At 39.5% G+C, this 20,673-nt stretch overlaps 1 protein-coding gene across 1 annotated transcript; it reads right to left on the bottom strand.

Moving 5' to 3' along the window:
* Window positions 1-1,649: 1,649 nt before the first annotated feature.
* LOC131986771 (aminopeptidase N-like) lies at window positions 1,650-20,587 on the bottom strand. The gene is made up of 21 exons (XM_059351879.1): window positions 20,315-20,587; window positions 13,519-14,255; window positions 12,872-13,014; window positions 12,394-12,533; window positions 11,142-11,268; window positions 9,806-9,960; window positions 9,224-9,337; window positions 8,964-9,107; window positions 8,604-8,669; window positions 7,851-7,916; window positions 7,570-7,745; window positions 7,096-7,172; window positions 6,864-6,997; window positions 5,662-5,717; window positions 5,436-5,583; window positions 5,222-5,313; window positions 4,947-5,057; window positions 4,589-4,756; window positions 3,062-3,202; window positions 2,536-2,617; window positions 1,650-2,404 (listed from the first exon to the last, which is right to left on the bottom strand). The coding sequence occupies exons 2-21, from the start codon at window positions 14,121-14,123 to the stop codon at window positions 2,252-2,254; spliced, it is 2,898 nt and encodes a 965-aa protein (XP_059207862.1). The 5' UTR covers window positions 14,124-14,255; window positions 20,315-20,587; the 3' UTR covers window positions 1,650-2,251.
* Between the last annotated feature and the right edge of the window lie 86 nt (window positions 20,588-20,673).

The following is a 20,673-nucleotide window of genomic DNA, read 5'->3' as shown; positions in this document are numbered from 1 at the left end:
TGACTGGTTGGTAATTCTGAGTCAGATTTTAAAGCAGTGTTGTCACTTTTAACCCCTCAGAAGCTCCCTTCTCTTTTTTTAATCTCCCCAGCAGCATATTGCACAATTCTCTAATTTAAAAGATACAATCGTTACCTCCTGTATCCGCTCTTGAACCTGTTGTGACTTGTATTGAATTTCCAATAACTGTTCAGTGTATCATATCCTGTGAACAGTGTTGAACTCATTATTTACTTTTTTTATTTATTTATTTTAATTTCAGCGTTACTGAAGCACTTTTTTACACAATCATTTTTGTTATACAGACCTTTGTATGCACCATGATAGCTCGTATGATGCAGAATCAATAATTCTTGGTACATATTTGAAACAACTGGCTCTTTCAATTGCTGTTTCCAAGTGTGTAGCTCAGTACCTTTGAGAAAATGTGTATTCCTTTAAGCTTAAGCCTAGATAACTGGGAAATACTTAGGTAATTTTCTCCAAAGCCACAGAAGACATTACACAACTGTTTCCACATGCTGTAGAGTACTCCTAGTGTCCCTTTAACCCTTTTCATTATTTTCAACTTTATACAGGTCATAAAAAGTCTGTAAAACATCTTATCAGCTCATGTTTTTACCTTGAACTATCAGCTGTAATGCGAGAGGTTTCCGTGTACTAATCTCAGTCCTCTCTCCTGAAGTGGAAGAAAATCCTGTAAGATTCCATTACCACTAATTGATATAATTATGACAGCGTGACAAGACTGTTTGTGTAGTCATGCACACAGCATGCAAAAACATGGCCAGGGTAAACTTTTCTATATGGAGCCTTTCATTTGATTCAATTCAGAAACCAACAATTTAAGGGTTAAAACTAAACACACTATGCACAGTGGTCATCAGCTTTTAGTCTTGTTGAAAAGGGACCTGGGAATATAGACAGAAAAATGGACACCAACATTAGGTTTTTCTGAGCCTCTGATTTATTTCTCCTTTGAGTCTTTGCATTGAAAATGAATACTTCATGTCGTGCAATGATTTATGATCAAATGATTTTGAAAAAGAAGGACAACAAGGAGCCTAATAGAAATAAAATCAGGCTCTTTCTCTCTTAATACTCTTTCTCTCTTAATACTCTCTTTAATAATCTCTTACTCTCTTAATGACTTGACATTGAAGCTATCTTGGAACCCATCTGCTATTGGTCTGACAATGATTTAGCCAAAATTTCTAGTGTAGTCAGCAGATATCCAAATAGCAGATATCTGAGCCAGGAATTCCTCTTCCATACACCAGTCATTGTTTGATGTCTGATTAGCAACTTGAGACTCCAGAATGGAGTTGGAGATGTGAAATGATGTCTACAGCTGGTTTGTTTCACAAGCAGCCAATTTCCACTCAGTTAAACAAGCTAATAAAAATCTTAATTGTCATCAGATGATAGCTGATGGGTTCCCAGACTGCATTTCAGCCAATGCGTTCAGCCTCTTTTGTCCACACAGACTGTTTACCTGCATGTATCCAAAGACCGCTCAAACCTGAGTGGTCATTACGACTACAACGGGAAACCAGAACGCTTCCAAAACCAAAATCTTGTCTTGTTTCCTACAGATTCTGCATTCATATGCAGGCATCCGTTTACAGAGATAAACATGAAAGAAGCTGCAGGAAATGCGTTTACTAGAGATGTTAAAAAATGTATATCACAGTCAATTCTGAATACAATGAAGTCAACATCCCATCATGGTAAGAGTCTCTAATCAGTAACAGGTTTCAGCCACTTGTAGAAAGAATGCCATGAAACACTGAAGCTGCTCTGGTGGTCAACAAGTGTCTCAATGCCTTATGTTTACAGTATTGTATAATTGTTTTGCATACATCATCTTAAGCAGGTACATAATGAGAAGTATGAAGAAAAGAAAAAACATAAGCTAAAGCTGTTCTGAAAGTAAAAATAAATGTTATGTGAGTAAAACAATCATTTGTTTCAGTGGTTTTCTCTCTGACAATCATAGACTAGAGGTGAGAGTTCAACTTATTTATTCACAGCTACATCACTATTATTTGTCGATACACATGTTCCACTGATCATGACATGCCCTTTGCACTGAAGTGGATGAACAGGGAAGTATTTGTCAGCTGTCTTTGTGCAACAGTAACCAACAAAGGGCTGAAAGGCCACTTGTTGTTCCTGTTGATTATAGTGATTGTCATTCATTTTGTATCCCTGACTGTACAGAAAAGTGTGTAATTTTGACTAAGTGTTCTCATGTGGACTCTTCAGTAAACCACTTCAGCACATGGTCTTTGTTCTCTGTCACCCATTTGATGTTGGCTGTGGTCTTCTCTATAGCCTGCTCCAGGGCCAAGGTGGCTGAGCCAAAACCAACATGGATGTTGTCTTCTTTGAACTTCTTCAGCTGGAGGGAGACACATGAAAAAAAAACTTTTTTTCAAAATTTTTGCATTTGTTGTCTTTCTCTTCCTCTAAATACCCAGAGGGAAATGCAGTATGTGTTTCAGTGTGCTTGTGGCTGTGTGGGCTGCATACCTCCTGCAACTCAAACTCTGTAGAGAATCTCTTTGTAATTCCATTGACAAGATTGGGAAAGGAAAATGACCCCGTTCCAAACCTAATAAATAAAAGAAAGTTGTTGTTCATTTTAAAGGTGCAGAAATATAATGTTGGTGATCAGCAGAAAGAAATGTGTGTACATCCTGCTGTTGACCTCATTAAACATCTGTCTGGGAAAACTTCCAAGAAATATCCCTATAAACAGGAAAGGGAATAAAGGCAAAAAAAGGCAAATAAAGTCTGGTCATATGTGGACATATTATGTAAAGGCTCAAAAACAACATTACCTGCACGTAAAGAGCATTTTTAAGCAAACTTTATCTCAGGCAAGCTTGAAGACACGTGGGAAAATTGGGTGAATAAGAAAAGTAGCAGTGAAATCACATTTCTAACGAGAATCCTCAGCAGTTTTAACATTTAGTTTGGAGCTGTTGTTAAATATTCTTCTGTCCTTTAGAGTGCTGCCTGTTTTTTCCAACAAACTTGAGATGTGAGTTCTTACTGCTGGAAAATCTGGCTCCATCTTGCTCTGACAAAGTTCCAGGCCAGCGGCATTCCCACAACATTTCGGGAGATGTACTGGATGGTAGATATGGCATCTTGCTTGCGGATTTTAGTCGGGTCCAAGGTGTACTCCAGATATCTGGCTCAGCCAAAACATGTTTTTTATGAATACATCATTCACTACATTTATTTCAGAGTAAGAAATTAGAAAAAGGTCATTAAACATTATACATATCTGAAGCATGTACAAACAGTGACACAGTTGTAACCTTTGTGTTGTAGTTAACTACTATCCTAAAAGTCAATTGAGCTTTAAAGGCGTGTTTAGAAAGAAGAATGCAAAGCAAATATTAGTGAAAGCAAACAGAAAGACACAAACGGCTGTAAAATTTGCTCTTGTGCACGAGTTAAGGTAAAGATTGGTCCGTGCTAGTAGAAAATATTTATACTGGTGAGTTTCTACACATTGTCATCTTAACTCAACAGATACCAAAACTTTGTCATGCCACCGACTCACAAATCCTGCTGTTGTGTACATTAGGAACGCATCAGGGACGATGTGGCAGTTTCAGCTAACTTGAGGAAATAAAACCACTTGACTATGGTTAGGGTAAGGAACAGGAGTGGGCTACTTTAGGGGATAAAACACAACGGTTCTCATTAAACAGGTGGTTAACGCTTTATAATAAGGTCCTTAATAACCATTAATTAACAAGAAATAAGGCATTGTTCTCGCTTTAGATCCGGTAGTTGCATAAAGCATAGTTAACTTATAGTTAACTTATAATAGATGAGCATTAAAGTATATTTTAATATCAATAAGCAAACAAAATAAGATTAATAAAGGCATTGCAAAGACATAATGGGTGGGTCATGGGTGTTTGTAATGCCATTATGAACAATTATAAGATACTCATGAGGCTTTTATTAATGTTCTTAAGCATTTGCAAACTGTTAACAAGTTTCTTATTAGTGCTTATAAATCTCTTATAGCCTGCTATTAGCTGTATTATAATGCCATTATTAACACTTATATAAGCTTATAAACACACAATAATGTTAATTAGCATCTTGTAAGGACTTACAAGGGCCTTATTACTTGTTAATTAATGGTTATTACAAGGACCTTAATATAAAGCCTTACCGACAGGTGTTTTACTGTGACAGTCTTTTTTGGTCTGTTATGATGATTAGCTTATGGTGGCTAATTTTGGCCAGTGGTAGCAAATATTAGGTAAATATTGCTGTGAAATTGACATTACTGACTCTGATCACTGATAATATTTTTCTTTCCATGCCATTTTAGAATGTCCCATCCTACAGGAAATATCTGGGTCCAACTTTTGTCAAATGGTGGTTAATTTGTTTTGGAGTAAAATTTCATATTGGTGTTTAATTATCCAATGTATGAAATTGATTTAATTTTTATTAATCAACCTACGGGAGAAATAAACTAAAATTATTATTATAGGAGTTCACAAAACTCCTTGAGCATGGACTACTGCAACATAGATGTTGTCCGTACCTGTTTAAAAGCCAAGGTGTTTTGGTGCAGGCCAGGGCCCCCCGGAGCCTGGACGCTTCAGACGCCAGGGTGGAATTTTTGAACATTCTCCAGGCGAAGTCCCACTCCTCCACACCACCGAAGGCCACACCACGGCAGTAAACTGTGCTTTTCAAGTTGGGATGGATCCTGGTCAACATCAAGGTAACCATACAGTGGATTAGAAAATGAACACTAAACACAAAGACTCCCTCCTCATTGCAAGCTGGCTACAGCTAACATTTGTGAAGCTGTACCACTGGCTTTGGGGTTATTTAAAAAAAACAAACATGAAATCTTAAAAGACAAACAGAATGGACATTGACTGCTCTGTACTCACGGGTTGTGATTTGGATTTTCCATCCACCGTCTGTACCAGCTTTTGATCAGCTCCCTGCAACCCTCTACATCCACATTGCAGGCTATTCCAATAGCATTAATTTGATTATACCTGAGAAGGAAGGTGGAAGAACTGTAGCATGATAATACCCAATATGTTGTGTAATATGTAATGTAATATTGTGATAATTACATTTTATACTGAATACATGATGTCACAAATGGTATGTAACCTTGTATTTTGCATTAAATACATTTTGGGATATATATTCTTACTGGTCGGTGTGTCCTGTAGGTACTCTGGTCCAATTATCTGTAATCGTCTTGAAGTGCTCGAATAGTGGTTGGATTTGTTTCTTGAGGTATGACTAAAACAAGAAATGATCAGCAATAGCTTTTATGTTGAGTGGTTTTACACTTTCCCTTTATGCACTTCTCATGTTAGTAACAGAATAATCAGTATTAGTGTTTGTGATAAAGCAGTATTAACCTGTAAAGCTCCATAGACCTCAGTGCGGTCAAACATGAGGATGTAGTAGTCAAGGTTTCTCAGAGCTGACTCCCAGGGGATGTATTCTCTTTCCTTGGACAGGTATTTGGTCGTTCTCAGGGCCAATGTTGTATTGATTATTTTGGCTCTACACGAAGGGAACACATTATTTGCAGACTTACAATGTGTAAAGAATTCAATACTTTAAATACTTGCTAGTCTTTACCTTGCTAGATTGAACGCATCATCTATGATCTGTGCTCTGTTGATGATTGATAAGGCCTGAAAGAAAGGGCAAGCACAAGCATTTACATGCTTAAATTACATACACTGAGCCCATGTGGCCAAGCAAACAGAACAGTCACGACTTCTGCAAAAAGGGATAAGTTTGTTCTTTCCTTATTCAGTCTGGATGTCTGCAGTTTCAGAAACCACATTTATTTTTTATTTTTTATCCCACGATTTTGTAACCCATTTTATTTATCACCCAGTTTGTCCTATTTCATGATCCTGGGCGCTACCTTGTCCCTGTCGGTCTGGGGAGAGCCCTGAACTTGCCACATGCTTCCTCTGATACATGCAGAGTTAGCTGACCGCTTCTTGACACCTGACAGGGGGAGATTCGCGTTGGTAGCGCCTGGGAGGATCACGTTATTCCCACCGGTTCCTCTCCCCCGCATCAGGCGCCCCGACCAACCAGAGGGAGGCACTATAGCGACCAGGATCAATGCATGTTTTTGTGAGAGGTCCCTGTAAGAGGATCCTCGGGGGACACGGGGAGAACATGCAAACTCCACACAGTGTGAAAACCACATTTAAAACTGGAGCCATGGGATTAAAATGCAAAACTAACTGGAAATGCAATATCATGAAGAAAATCAGCCAAAACCAGCACATTTCTGATTAAACATGGCTAGTATGAAAGTTCTGAATCCCTAAAAAAGGAAAAAGGACAACAAATTAACAGTTAAAACATTAAATAGGGAACCCAATTCCCTTCTAAAATGCACATACATGTGTGCACAGAACGCACTACCAAGGAGAAGGAGAACATAGACCTCCGCCAAGGCCATGCCCTATCTCGCAATGTTAACAATGGTTAATGTTACACCATTCCACCAAATTTGATGGAAATTGATTGGGCCAGTAGTTTTTCCATGATCCTGATGACCAAAAACATCTCCTTGGCAGAGGTAATAATGATTTTTAGAGATCGCACTCTACATTGCACTCCCATAGGTGCTCAGCAATACACCTGCTAATTTTAAAGAACAGTTAAAACAGGACAGAGAAAATGAAATAACTTAGTACATTCTAGTCAGACAATATACATCTTACTCTTTTCTGTGTTTATATAAAAGTTGACATGCACAACAAACAAAACGGTCACTGCATATAACACATTTCGTGAATAGGCATGTGACTCACCTGATGGTTGGTGTTGAGCTGGGAGAGGAGATGATCCCAGTTGTCAAGATCATAATTCACCCTAAAGTACCCAGACACATTGGTATTGGCCAGCACCCAGTCGTCTCCTGAAGCTCTCATCAGAATGTGGGTGTCTGGCGGAAAATATTAAAGTAAGGTATGCAATCTAATTGGTAAAGTATTTTCTTTAGTATTCAGATATGGTATAGAAGAGCAGTGGGTGTAATTATACCTGTCTCTTTAAGGAGCCAGTACTGCTGTTGCTCCACACCATTCTTCATCCATTTAATTGGGACAAACCATTCGTAACTGGACAAAAACCCAGATAAAGACGATGAATGAAAAAGTGGAACAATGATGGTTTTAGCCATGGTAGCAGCATGTCAGACTACAGACATGTATGGCCCCTTAGAGGATAAATCCTACAGACATCTTCTGACTTTCAGTCTAGCACGAGTGAAATGTTTCAATAACTACTGGATGGATTGCCATCAAATCTGGTTCCATGAGAAACATAACAGCGGCTTCACATCAGCATGTTAGCATAGAAATATTTGCAATTTTATGATTCCAAGACATAGAGCTATTTTGTGTGTGCTACAATCATTAGTGATTGTTTTGTAAGGCTAGACATTTATGCCATTTGTGGATTTATTCACTTATTATCCACATGGAACTCACAGGATAAGGTAAAACTGATTCCTACTTGAACTGAGATGTCCTCTCCACTATAGATTCTGGATCCACCAGGAAGTGTTTCTGGGTGATACCTCCTGTCCTGGTGTCAATAGTGACCACTGGGAAGCCCATCTGAAGAGTCCAGCGGTTCATGATCTCATGGACAGTGTGAGGAATATGGATACCTGGTGTGTTTTCAACTGCCTGACAAAAAACAGAGAGTCGCAGGAATGAACAAGAAACACACACACCCAGGGACACGTTGCTAGGTAAAATCATGCACAACACAAGTTTTTGAACTGTACCAACCTGCTGGAGATGATCCCACAACTCTGTATACACAGTGTTGCCTAAGGCATTGGTGTTCAGGTAAGACTGAGAAGAAAAAGCAGGTTTGAACAGGAAGTCAAACGTCAAAAGTTATTATGCTGTCACCATGATAATCTGCATTTGTCACATGCTATATTTTTTTTTTTTTTTTTTACCAATCTTGTGGTTTTACTCAAACACAGCAGTCAGACTAAGAAAAGAATGAATGTGGTTTGACTCTTCATACCCAGAGACTCCAGTCACCAGTGCACACACGCAAACATTGGCAGTAGTAAGTGATGGAGACTGTCCAACCCGCAAAAAACACCTCTATGTAGATTGTTCAGTACCTTATTACAGCCCATATTGACGTTTGTTGTTAGACACCACCCTCTACTGGCCATAGTAATTATTACAAAAGCGAAGGAAGCGAGGACACAGCGTATAAAAAATGACTAAGTTCACATAGGGCGGAAGGGGTGTTGAATGCGTCAAACAAACAGTCATTTTTCTAGAGAGTTTTATGGCGGTTGACATCCATAAGTGTTGCATTCCCGCTTGCTGGGCTGTCTCTTGGCCCATCTTTTCTGACATTGCCATGTCAGTGTGTGAAAAGACGTAAGTCAGAAACGTTCCCAAAGGCAGTGCTAGTGTAGTAGTGAAATAGTGAAAATCACTTGCGGTGCCTGAAAGGTTATGCCAATAATGTACAGGAAACTATGTGCGAAAGAGGCTATAGGAGTTAATACTTACACTGAGTCCTTTGGCAAATACAGGCTCAGTAAGAAACTCTGACAGCATCCTGAGCACTGCCGCTCCCTGAAAACAACAAACACAGAAACCACGATAATTTGTCTGGTTTGAACCTCTCATAACACCAAAGGATTTTGCATCCAATCCAATATATTAAAACAAGACGATTCTCTCCTGAAATGACAAGATTTAGAAAAAAAAGTTCATAAAAGTGAGAGTCACACTGAATATTACACAAATATATACTTTATTGCCTATAATAATGTGTCAAAGGGGGAAATTGGAATAGAAAATGTATGTCTGTGTAAGATCCTACATCAGATATTGATATTGATATATTATTCTGTCAGATTTGCAGACCTTGCTGTAGGAGATAGTGCTGAACATCTCGCTGATCTGAGAAGGTGTATTGACCTCCTCTTCTTGACGGGACAGCGGGTGGGAGGAGGCCAGTGCATCCACAGCAAACACTTTGTGTACGTCAGAGAGTATGATCACGTCTTTCTGCAGTCAAGCAAAGAGATGAGTTAGCATAGGCTTTCAGGCCTGACCAAGTCTGTGAGTCATTGAAGCGGAAAATGTAATTATCAAGGCTTTAAAGATGCAAGCATGGCTCTTACCATGTTCCAGGTGGGCTCTGCATAGTCAGCTCCAAGGTACTCCACATATGATGCAAAGCCCTCGTTCAACCACAGGTCATTCCACCATTGCAGAGTCACCAGGTTTCCAAACCACTAAAAATACACAACACACAAAGAGTAAACTCAGTTCTAACACAGAAACCACATTCACAGTAAACTAATGTTCCAATGAAAACTGCTGTCATCTGACAGTGAGTTACAGTATTGGCCAACAATACCACTGAAGTTCTTGAGAAAATTCCCAACCACAGAACACATCACTTATGCTGTCAGGCTCTGAATATATCTTAAAGGGAGCCGGTCTGATGTGTCCCCAGGTGACGATCCGTCATCTGCCTTTGCAAAGGTCAGTCTAGAACTCACATACGTACACATACTACGTTTATGTTTGAAACATTACTGTGTTCTTCACAAGACTGGAGCTGAGATTGATGTCCCGATTACAAACTCCTATTTGATTTGCTGTAAGATTTTTCTTTTTCTCATAATTAAACTAAACTTGGAACTGATGTGATGGAACTGATGTGATGATATGAATGTGCCAGAAATATTATGGCCTACCATGTGTGCTAGTTCATGGGAGATGACAGTTAGAATTCTCTCTTTGTTGCCAGTGGAGGACTGGATTGGGTCATAGAGCAAGGCTGTCTCCCTGTATGTCACCAGACCCCAGTTCTCCATAGCCCCAGCATTGAAGTCAGGCAGAGCAATCTGATCTAGAGAAGACAGGGACATCAGAAATTGACCACCACAAGACATTTGGAAACGCTGGGAAATGATCCACCAATCAATGTTTGGTTCAACAAAAATTCTATTATTTTGTGGTCTACCATCCACATGGTGTATTTGACAGAAGAAGGACGGTGAGGTTGAAATACTCTTGAAATGACAAATACACCAGTGTGATCTATTGACAGGCATTGAGTCATTGTCTATGAAGTATATATACAGTACAGGCCAAAAGTTTGGACACACCCATCTCATTCAATGCGTTTTTCTTTATTTTCATGACTATTTACATTGTAGATTCTCACTGAAGGCATCAAAACTATGAATAAACACATATGGAATTATGTACTTAACAAAAAAAGTGTGAAATAACTGAAAACATGTCTTGTATTTTAGATTCCTCAAAGTAGCCACCCTTTGCTTACTAGAATATAAGACATGTTTTCAGTTATTTCACACTTTTTTGTTAAGTACATAATTCCACATGTGTTCATTAATAGTTTTGATGAATTTACAATGTCAATAGTCATGAACATAAAGGAAAAACATTGAATGAGAAGGTGTGTCCAAACTTTTGGCCTGTACTGTATGCTGATAACCAAAGTTTTTAAACAGAGCTTGGAACAGAGCATAGTTAGCATAGCATTTACTGTATGCTGTGTTGTGTATGATCAGTTTACCACTTTAGTCCAGAAATATCCTAAAACAAATATTGAACAAATTTTATGACATTTAGCACAGATATTCATGTTCCCCTTGGATGAACTGTAAAAACTATTACAATCTTTTAATTTTCTATTTAGCTGCATTATAGGGTAAAATTTGTACGTAAGCTTAAACCTGACAAAGTCCCATCAGACTCAGCTTTTGTGTGTAGTACTATTCAGCATTGTCACTGTCAGCATGTTCGCCGGATACTTTTAGTCTGGTTGAATCATCATTACTGGTTCCTTGGAAGAAGGCAAAACTTTTTTGGGAAGTTCTTTCAAATACCAGTAAACCCTTGAACTGCAACTGTGCAAAGCTTGTACATATGCATCATGCTTTTCTTTCCATTTAAATTGAAATACTGACTGCTGGGCCAAATAAGAAACAGGAAATGAGACAAATATTTCTGTCTTCACAGGAAAATGTCTGCCTGCGGCCTGTTGATGCAGAGTTGACCTACCTGACTTGTAAAGCGGATATGTTGCATTGTAGTATCGCTCATAAAACTCAAGGATGGGTCCTGTAACGTTGAGTGCGTAGTCACCCTGCCTCTCTTCAATGGCTTTTCTTCTTGCCCAGATTCGAATCTGAGGAGAATTTGACAGCTTTAAGGCCACAATAATGAATAAAAACATTCTTTTTCCCAAGACCCTTTTATTCTGGGGTCACAATAATTTAATCTAGATGGTGACCCTTAGACCATAAATGTTATAAAAATTCTTATTAATCTGGGGTTTTTCCAACGTTTTAATCATACTAAGCAAATGTGATCCTGTCTGCTGCATGTGGAGGCACTGGCTTTGAGTCACATCAGACCAGTGTTTCTGCTGAAAGCTGGCAGGCTAATTAAGGTTAACTATATGTTAAGATAAAGGGAAGTACACATGACTGGGGGAGTCAGACACTGGTCAGACGTATTTCTGCTGACCGTTACCTTTGACTTTGGGGAACTGAGAATAACAGCATCTGTGTCAGACAGGTCAACTAGGCGTTGGAAACCTCCCACTATAGGAGGCATATAAGCCAACAGTTTTGACTATCATAGGAGCAACATGGTCTCACAGAAATCAGTGAAATAGCCACGGAATCGCTCAAATTTCCGTGAAACTGACACGGATTTCGCTACAATGCTATTCCAACATACAAAGTGATTATGTACATTCACTGAGTGAAGATTTAGAAAATAAAACATATATTTCTAGCTAGAAATGTGATCAAAATCAATTTTTATGCAGAAACTAAGTCAAAATATAGATTTTTCACTAAAAATGAGAGAACTGTCCGCCATGTTTTTTGTTCTGACCGCTGGGACCTTGAAAGTCACGTGACTTGGAACAAACCAATAGCCACGGGATATGACTGTCATTAACTTGCATTGTAGCGAAATCCGCGTCAGTTTCACGGAAATTTGAGCGATTCCGTGGCTATTCCACGAAATTCTGTGAGACCAGGTTGCATAGGAGCCTTTTTCTCTGTAACCTTACTCGCTGTGTTGCATGATTTAAATGCTCCTCTTGTACAAGACTTTAATTAAATTCAACTTAAACTTTGATACTTTGAATCCAACTGTGTTTATTGAAGGGTCACTCTGAAAAATTCTTATAACAATAAACACTGGTTGTTTGTACAGTTTTTGGCTCATGATCCAAATTATTTTTTTAAGCAGAGCACACTGGAAATGGAAACAGATAAAGGGAACAAAGAATTCTTACCAACAATTTGTTGTTTAGGGTTGATTGAATGTTATCAAAGTCACTGACAATAAAGGCCAGCAGATATGAGGACATTTTCTCTGAGGGCTCAAATGTCGTAACTCTGACAGGCACGTCCTCAATGACATGGTCTGCGGTGGCTGTTCAGGGAGGGGAAGAGTTAGACTCTGACACTCTGTTAGCATTCACAGCATCTAGTTGTTGATTTTCTCATAACATGTCCAAGTTATTAATAATTTACATTCAAACTTTCTCACACATAACAGTATGTTGCGGTTTTCTCTTATAATCACTTTTGAATAACATGTCAAATATCTTGTTCTAATCACCATTCCTGTTTTTGTGTTAAAATTACCTAAAAATATTTGCTTTTCTACCCTATAATTACAATTTGCTTTTGTACTGACCCAGTTTCCACAGAAAGTTACAACTTAGCAAATGCATAAAAGGACTGCATTCTCATGTTTCTAAAACAAACCTATTTCCCTGCCGTTAGACAGGGCCACCTTGTCTCGGTCGTGGATGATGATGACATTGAAGATAGCTTTCATGGCTGGCTCGTCAAAGCAAGGGAAGGTTTTCCTGGCATATGTTGCTTGCATCTGCGAAGTAGCAACAACTCTGCAACATGTTGCAATTCAATGTTAACACAAAATAGAAATTGATCAAGCAAAAATATTCCAAAGTCCCATCAAGAGGTACATAGGAATTATCAATGGTATATCATTGTATGTACAGTACAGGCCAAAAGTTTGGACACACACCTTCTCATTCAATGCGTTTTCTTTATTTTCATGACTATTTACATTGTAGATTCTCACTGAAGGCATCAAAACTACATAACAACACATATGGAATTATGTACTTAACAAAAAAGTGTGAAATAACTGAAAACGTCTTGTATTTTAGATTCCTCAAAGTAACCACCCTTTGCTTACTAGAATATAAGACATGTTTTCAGTTATTTCACACTTTTTTGTTAAGTACATAATTCCACATGTGTTCATTCATAGTTTTGATGAATCTACAATGTAAATAGTCATGAAAATAAAGGAAACGCATTGAATGAGAAGGTGTTTCCAAACTTTTGGCCTGTACTGTATATTATACTATGTCACTGCTTACTTTGTCACACCATCCTCAGTGTATTCACTCCTGTAGAAGCCTTCTAGGTCATCTGCCAGCTCCCCCTGAAATTCAGTGTGAAGTACATATGATGCTCCTACTGCTAGTCTGCTGCTTAGCTGAAGGACCAGATACTCCGTCTTCACAACAAGCCAAGACTTTTGTATAGCGGGCGCGGTGACTTCACCCAGACCACTAAGCTTAGCATGGTGCCCAGACAAGCTGGTGAGGTTCAGCTTGTTGGAGTGGATGATAATCAGATCGGTTTCCTTCACACATTCGAACACCACTGTTGAATGTCCAGTGAAGATGTACAGGCCATCTGTGTTGGGCGTCAGCCGGGGCCACAGCGTGATATTGTAGAAGGCAGGACGAAGTGAGCCTGGAAGTCTGTAGTGGTCCCACGGCTCCTTCGGGGTGCTAGGTGTTGTGAGGGGTGTAGGCATGTTGGTGCTGTCTGTTGCTCCATCCTCAGACTTGCCTCCATTTTTTGCCCTCTCCTTGTCGTAGGCAATGGAGAGAGCTAGAATTGTAGCCAGAGCTATGGCCGCCAGTACAAGCAATCCGAGGCCCACATTTTTACTGACATAGTAGACTTTCCCCATGTCCGATTCTGGAGGGCAGAGAAGAACTCTGAGGCGGTCTCAGTCTGTGTTTGTGCAGCCCAGCAAGTCTCTTCCCTCCTCAGTTAATGGTTGAGATATTAACATGGCATTACTTTGTTATTTTCATAACACCTAAGGAGAAATGGAAAGATGAGAAGATTCTGGTCATTCAGTGTCCATTTCAGCTCTTAGATTTATGTAATCTAAATGTCATGTAATGGTACAGTTCCATTTGATATCAAACATTATATAGCAATGATTAATTTTCAGTAATTATTATGAATACACTTTACTAGCACCCTCAACTGTTCTTCCAGGATGTTTTGTGTCACCAGAAATGTATTCACTATGGTACTCCAGAGAACATGCAGAACTCAAATATCATCATGTATTGGTGGGAAAGGTGCTAATTGATTTGGAGCCAGGGCAGTAAAACGAGGGGCCAATGACCCGTCCGCACTTCCTATCCCTCTACTACTTCCTATCCCATGTTCTGACCACACCCATCTTCAAACCAGGCCTTCATTTGATCTCAGCTACACATCTGTAAAGTTTTGTGACTGCATTTACACGATTGTGATGCTACTGGTGACATTCGTCCACAGCCAGATAGCCATATAAGCACCTAGCAAAGCATTCAAATCCACTTTTGTATAGTTCCTGGTACAGTAGGTATCTCCAGGTCTGCATGGTAATGACACAAAGACAAACTCACAAGGTGAAAACTATGCCACTCCGTCGCAGCTGGTAAACACGCTTTTGTGGCTGTTAATGAGTGTGCCACTGCAGGCAAACAGCATGCTAACGTTAGTTTTTAAGGCTAATTATGTGAGCAGGTCTCCTTTGTTTTTAACTTTAATTAATTTTGCACCGACATAGGTAATTTATATTTACCTGTTTCCTGGTTTCCAATAAGCTGCTTTATTTCTACAAACAGAAAATATCCAGATATAAGAGATGACGGCTCAAACTAGTACAATATAAGTTGAAGAAGAGATTAAAGACGGCAAAGGTGGAATACAGGAAGAAACTGGGGAGAAATCTACAGTACAGCAACATCCGTGAAATGTGGAGAGGAATCAACACCATCTCTGGTTACAATAACAAGAAAAGACAGCCAGTGGCGGGTGATGTAGAAAGAGAAGAACCAGTTCTTCAACAGATTCAATACAGCGGCCTCACCCAATTCAATTGTTGCTTCTCCTCCTCCTCCTCCCCCTCCTCCTCCTCCGCCCCCCCCTCCTTCTCCTCCTCCTCCTCCTCCACCTCCTCCTCCTCTTTAACATGTGTACATCTCCAAAGCAGCAACCACCCCCCCTCTTACACCTGAGCCTCCACCCTTGTCTGTCACAGAGATGGGAGTGAGGTTGGAACTGGGAAGACTTTGCTCTGGGAAGGCTGCTGGCCCAGATGGTGTGTGTCCAAGGCTCCTCAAAGACTGTTCTGCTAACTGTGTCAACCTCTCCACAGGATCTTCAAGCTCAGTCTACAGTTGGGGCGAGTGCCGGCACTGTGGAAGATTTCCTGTGTTGTGCCGGTACCAAAAATAAAATGTCCAGCTGAACTTAATGACTATAGACCACTAGCCCTCACTTCTTACATCATGAAGACCTTGGAGCAGCTGATTCTACGCCTACTGAGAGCTGAAGTCAAAGACAAACTTGACTCCCTGCAGTTTGCATACAAAAACTTACTCAAAAACAAGCTGACAGAGATGGGAGTGGATTCCTCTATCTCCTGGATCACAGATTACCTGACAGGAAGACCACAGTATGTCAGGTTGGGGAACTGTGTTTCTGGGACATTAATGAGCAGCACAGGGGCTCCACAAGGCACTGTTCTGGCTCCATTCCTGTTCACACTGTACACAGGGGACTTCAAATACAACTCTGAGTCCTGCCACATCCAGAAGTACTCGGAGGACACTGATATTATGGCGTGTATCAGGAATGGACAGGAATCTGAACATAGGGATCTGATAATAATACTAAGGAAATTATCATAGATTTCCGCAGGTTCAAGCCCCCTCTTCAGCCAGTGAATACCTGTGAGGTGGACATGGAGGTGGTACCAAGTTATAATTATCTAGGTGTATACCTGGATAATAAGTTGGACTGGTCCCTAAACACAGACGCTCTCTACAAAAAGGGGCAGAGCCGCCTCTTTTTCTTAAGGAAGCTCAGATCTCTGGACATCTGTAGTAAGATGCTGCAGATGTTTTATCAGTCTGTGGTGGTAGTGTGTTGTTTTATGCTGCAGTCTGCTGGGGAGGCAGCATCACACACAGAGATGAAGGCGGTTGGATAGACTGGTCTAAAGAGCTGGTTCTGTAGTTGGAGCCAGGTTGGACACACTGGAGGAGGTGGTGGAGAGATGACCTGTCAAGATATTCGAGGCCATCTTGAAATACCCAGATCATCCACTACACAAAACCATTATGGACCAAAAAAACAGCAGTGGACGGCTCCTCTCTCTCCGTTGCAGGACGGAGAGATACAAAAGATCCTTCGCTCCTACAGCCATCAGGCTGTCTCATTCTAACAGAGATTCTACCAGACTAACTGAATTTCCCCTTGGGGATGAATAAAGTAATTTTGATTGATTTGATTTGATTTGATTTGATTTGATTTGATTTGATTTGATTTGATTTGATTTGATTTGATTTGATTTGATTTGGTTTGATTTGATTTGATTTGATTTGATTTGATTTGATGACATTGTGGCAACTTGTTTTCTACCCCCTTGCTGCACATGCATGCTTGTGAACGGGAAACTTGCCACTTGCTTTTTTCCTTCTATGTATTATTGGTCTGTCTTTCCTTTTTTTTGTCATAAGTGTAGCTTATCTAAGAATGTGCAGGAGGAAACAGCATGTTAACTATCACTTCTTCTACAGCCACAATCAATTTGAGATCACAGTGTGACATTATAAAACACAGTTAATTATCTTATCATTGCCAACTGATATACCACTGACGCACTTTAATGTTCCCAGCTGTCTTACCGTTTGATATAGTCTTAGTTCATAAACTACAGAACATAAAGGCTCAGCATGATCTCTCTATCAGCCAGTGACAAAAGCCTCAGATCAGAAGTTTCTTTATACTCTACTTAATATCAGAACACCTTTACATTATCAGTATCACACAGGGATCTGCTGTGGTGAAAATATGTTAATAGTGACATATATGACTGAAGTCATACTTTTAACATTCGAAGTACAAAACCCTGACCCTGTGCATATTTTGTCCTTGCTTAACATCCTTCCTTCCCTTTCCCTATCTGATAGCATGTACAGGTGTTTCCTCCACAACATCATCGACTAATCATCGTTCCACACATCTGGGAGCACATGAGAAACACCCAGAAATGTCAGCAGATCTGTCAGCTCTTCACATGCAGGTGTGTTGGCTGGGTCAATGAAATACATTTTCGCCCATAAAGTTGGAATAATTTTGTTTTCAGACAAAATCCTCTGTTAATTGTGGTTTCATTTTCATTGAGATATGTTTGGAAGAGATTAATAATAAAAATTTGAGAATATATGCACTTTATCTGTCGAGAATAAACCAAATTGCCACAATCATTTCATGGAAAGAGGTATTTCAACCTTACGGGCGACCGTTTATTTGTCATAATAGTGATATATTTGATGATACTCTGTAAGAACAGTTTGATGAGAATACAAAAATATCTATTAAATATCAGATAGAACTTTCTAATAGGGCCTATTTAATAGGGGTATTTTAAATTGAAATTGAATTGATTTTGTGATCAATTTTGAGCGTCAAAGTTCACTCTTGACCTTGGACCTTGAATTAAGTTGCCTTCTGTTCACGTGATGAAAACTAAATCATCTTCATAAAAACATAAAAACAAACTTTATCTTCTGATGAAGACATTGAGTTCGGTCGAAAGTCTGCAACTCACGTTCCTCGAGTGATTGAGTAACATTTACAGTTTCAGGCCAGCTGTGAAACGCATGACTCCTTTAGTAACCCCTCACCCTAATAAGCTACAACATCTGCACTAAAAAATGCTACTAAGTGATAAACAAAGGGTCATGGCTTTCTGACCTTCTATCAAAACACCAATACTGGAAGTTTACATCTTCATTAGTTGCCAATAAATAGATTTTAGTCAGAGTTCGGTGCAACTCTTTTCTAGAGAGTCTTTGTGAAGACTAAACAAGGATTTTTTTATACAAACACTGCTCTATTAATGTCCTATTATGTATCAACATAAGCCTTTTATGAAATTTGTAAAACCAAGATGTCAACAAGTGTGCCTTATTGAAAAGTGGTACTTCTCTTTTGGGGTAAACAGCACGTACAGGTGTTTTTTCCCTTCTCACGACTACTTGAGATGAAGAATAACTAAGTTAATAGTTAATCTATTTATCATGGTGCATTATTATAGTAATCTACAACACTAAGGCTGAAGATAAGATTCCTGTGATAAGAACTTATATTTGGTTTAGGCTTATTGCCTTTGCTGACAGAAGCCACACTACATCTGCAGCAATCTTGTATTGTGACTGTAGTGGGAATTGATTGTGACAAAGGTACAAAGATTTAATGAAAAATTAATATTTTGATGATTAAATTTGAATTCCTATTCATTCTAACCTGTCTTGGGATTTCAGCCTTTTACTTTCTGTATATATCAGGTAGCAATAAATGAGATGATGATTTAACAAAATCTGACAGCGCTTTATCAGGTTTATCTACTATTTTATTAACAAAGACATCAAGGCAGAAAGATCAATGAGTCCTTCAGCCATCGACGGGAAAAAATGATCCTCCACGGTCACTGCTGTGTGAACTCAACACCCAACAGGTAGAGAGCATCTGGAAATGATGGATCTGAATCTGATTGAACTCTCCACAGACCAGGACCACACAAACATAGACCTTCTAGGATCTCCCTATAATATAAAACATGCCCTTGGCTGACTGTGTCAATAGTGGAAATGAAACCCCTCTCTGTTACATAAATCCTTCTAATGTTCAAAATTTCCCTGTAGGCCAAGTGAATAAGCAATATGAGCCAAACAAATCACAAGCACATCCCCCCTGCCAGTAGAGAGCAGGATAATCTTGTGAGTGGGAATGTTTATCTTGGATGCACAAAAATCACATATTTTCATGGAGTAAAAAATGACAACAAAGGAACCATGTGACCACATCTGTTTCGTGGTGTGATTTTAACGATCTCCTCTTTCGTTCACTGCAAGAACTGTGTATTCGCAAGTACTCCTTTGTTATCTTATTATTAGAACATGCATTAATGCAGTTTTTGCAGAAAATAAAATAGGAGTAGTTAGTAGGTTGCCTTTAGCACAGGACTGTGATTAAAACTGAAAACGTTCATTTGGCTGATTTCATAATTTTTTCCTTCTCTTACACTTTGTCCTTTGCAGTTTCAACCAGATTCCCTGCTGGGTATCAATAATTAATCTTATCTCAAGCATTTGAAGGTAAAATAGCTTTTAGTACCCACACACACGTTTGCATTATCATTCTACTTGCGCATGAACCTGTGACCGACACTATCAGTTGTGTGGTCTCAGCTCCACACTGTACAGATAAGCTTCAGCCAGCTGTAGGAGCTGCAGAGTTTACATTCAGTACAGCCCACGCTGGTGATGTTGACAGTCAATTAATCCACAGCAGAGCCAAGTCATAGTCAAACAACGGCTTTAAATATACAATTATGTCCCACAACTGCATTGCACATGTGTGAGTTGCTGTTCCATGCTGCAGATGTAGTGGTTACTATCATTGATCTTCCATTAAAACTGAAACCAGTGGAATTAAGAGTAAAGAGATAAAAAGAGAAGCAACGACTCAACTGGTGGCATTGTGTTAACACAAGAAGCCAATTATTTTTTATTGATCATTGATTTTAAATATCAGCATTTCACAGTGGATATATTCTGTCTGTGCTGCATTCATGCACCATTTGCGAAAAGTCATATATTAATCTTTTCCTTGCAGAACCAATTCTGAGAAACCTACTTCAGTGTAAGGGAAGCAGTGTAACAATATGCCAGATGCCAAAAGCTGTGCAGCTTATACACAGGCTATTTCAGAACTTTGTGTGTGAAGGAAAACACAAAGAAAGGAGTGGCTTGGAAGACAGCATGTTGAATAGATTAAAATGCGAAGCATGGGGAAAACAGTACATACCAAACCCTGTGTAGGTGGATGTCCCCTGCGAGCTGTGATTTAAGTCTGCATGAGGCGTAGAAGTTGAGCAGGAATGATTCTGTGAAGCTCTGCATCTGTGAGGGTGGAGGTGGGACATGGGGAGCACTACCACCGGTTTTCCTGGGGAGGGAACAACTCCCTCAATTCCAAAAAAAAAGATTCCCAAATTGCTGGGAAGGGGGGGCTGAAAGAATGCGGCTGTATCAACAAGACTGCGATCTCATTGTGGTCGAGCAGAAAGAACTCAGTACATAGGATCCTCAGAGGTACAGAGTGTTCTGGCCAGTATGATGCAAAATTCCCATGCTGATGCTGGGTTCACCACAGCCTGTGACTCA

The sequence above is a fragment of the Centropristis striata genome, chromosome 2 (genome assembly GCF_030273125.1).
Source record: "Centropristis striata isolate RG_2023a ecotype Rhode Island chromosome 2, C.striata_1.0, whole genome shotgun sequence".
Lineage (NCBI taxonomy): Eukaryota > Metazoa > Chordata > Actinopteri > Perciformes > Serranidae > Centropristis > Centropristis striata.
This window is presented reverse-complemented; position numbering and strand designations above follow the sequence as displayed.

Coding starts and splice junctions, on each gene's coding strand:
- LOC131986771 (XM_059351879.1), bottom strand. CDS start 14,123: ATGGGGAAAGTCTACTATGTCAGTAAAAATGTGGGCCTCGGATTGCTT. Junction 3,203..4,588: donor ACACCTTGGCTTTTAAACAG/GTACGGACAACA, acceptor TGGCTGAGCCAG/ATATCTGGAGTACACCTTGG. Junction 2,618..3,061: donor TGGAGCCAGATTTTCCAGCA/GTAAGAACTCAC, acceptor TTTATTTATTAG/GTTTGGAACGGGGTCATTTT.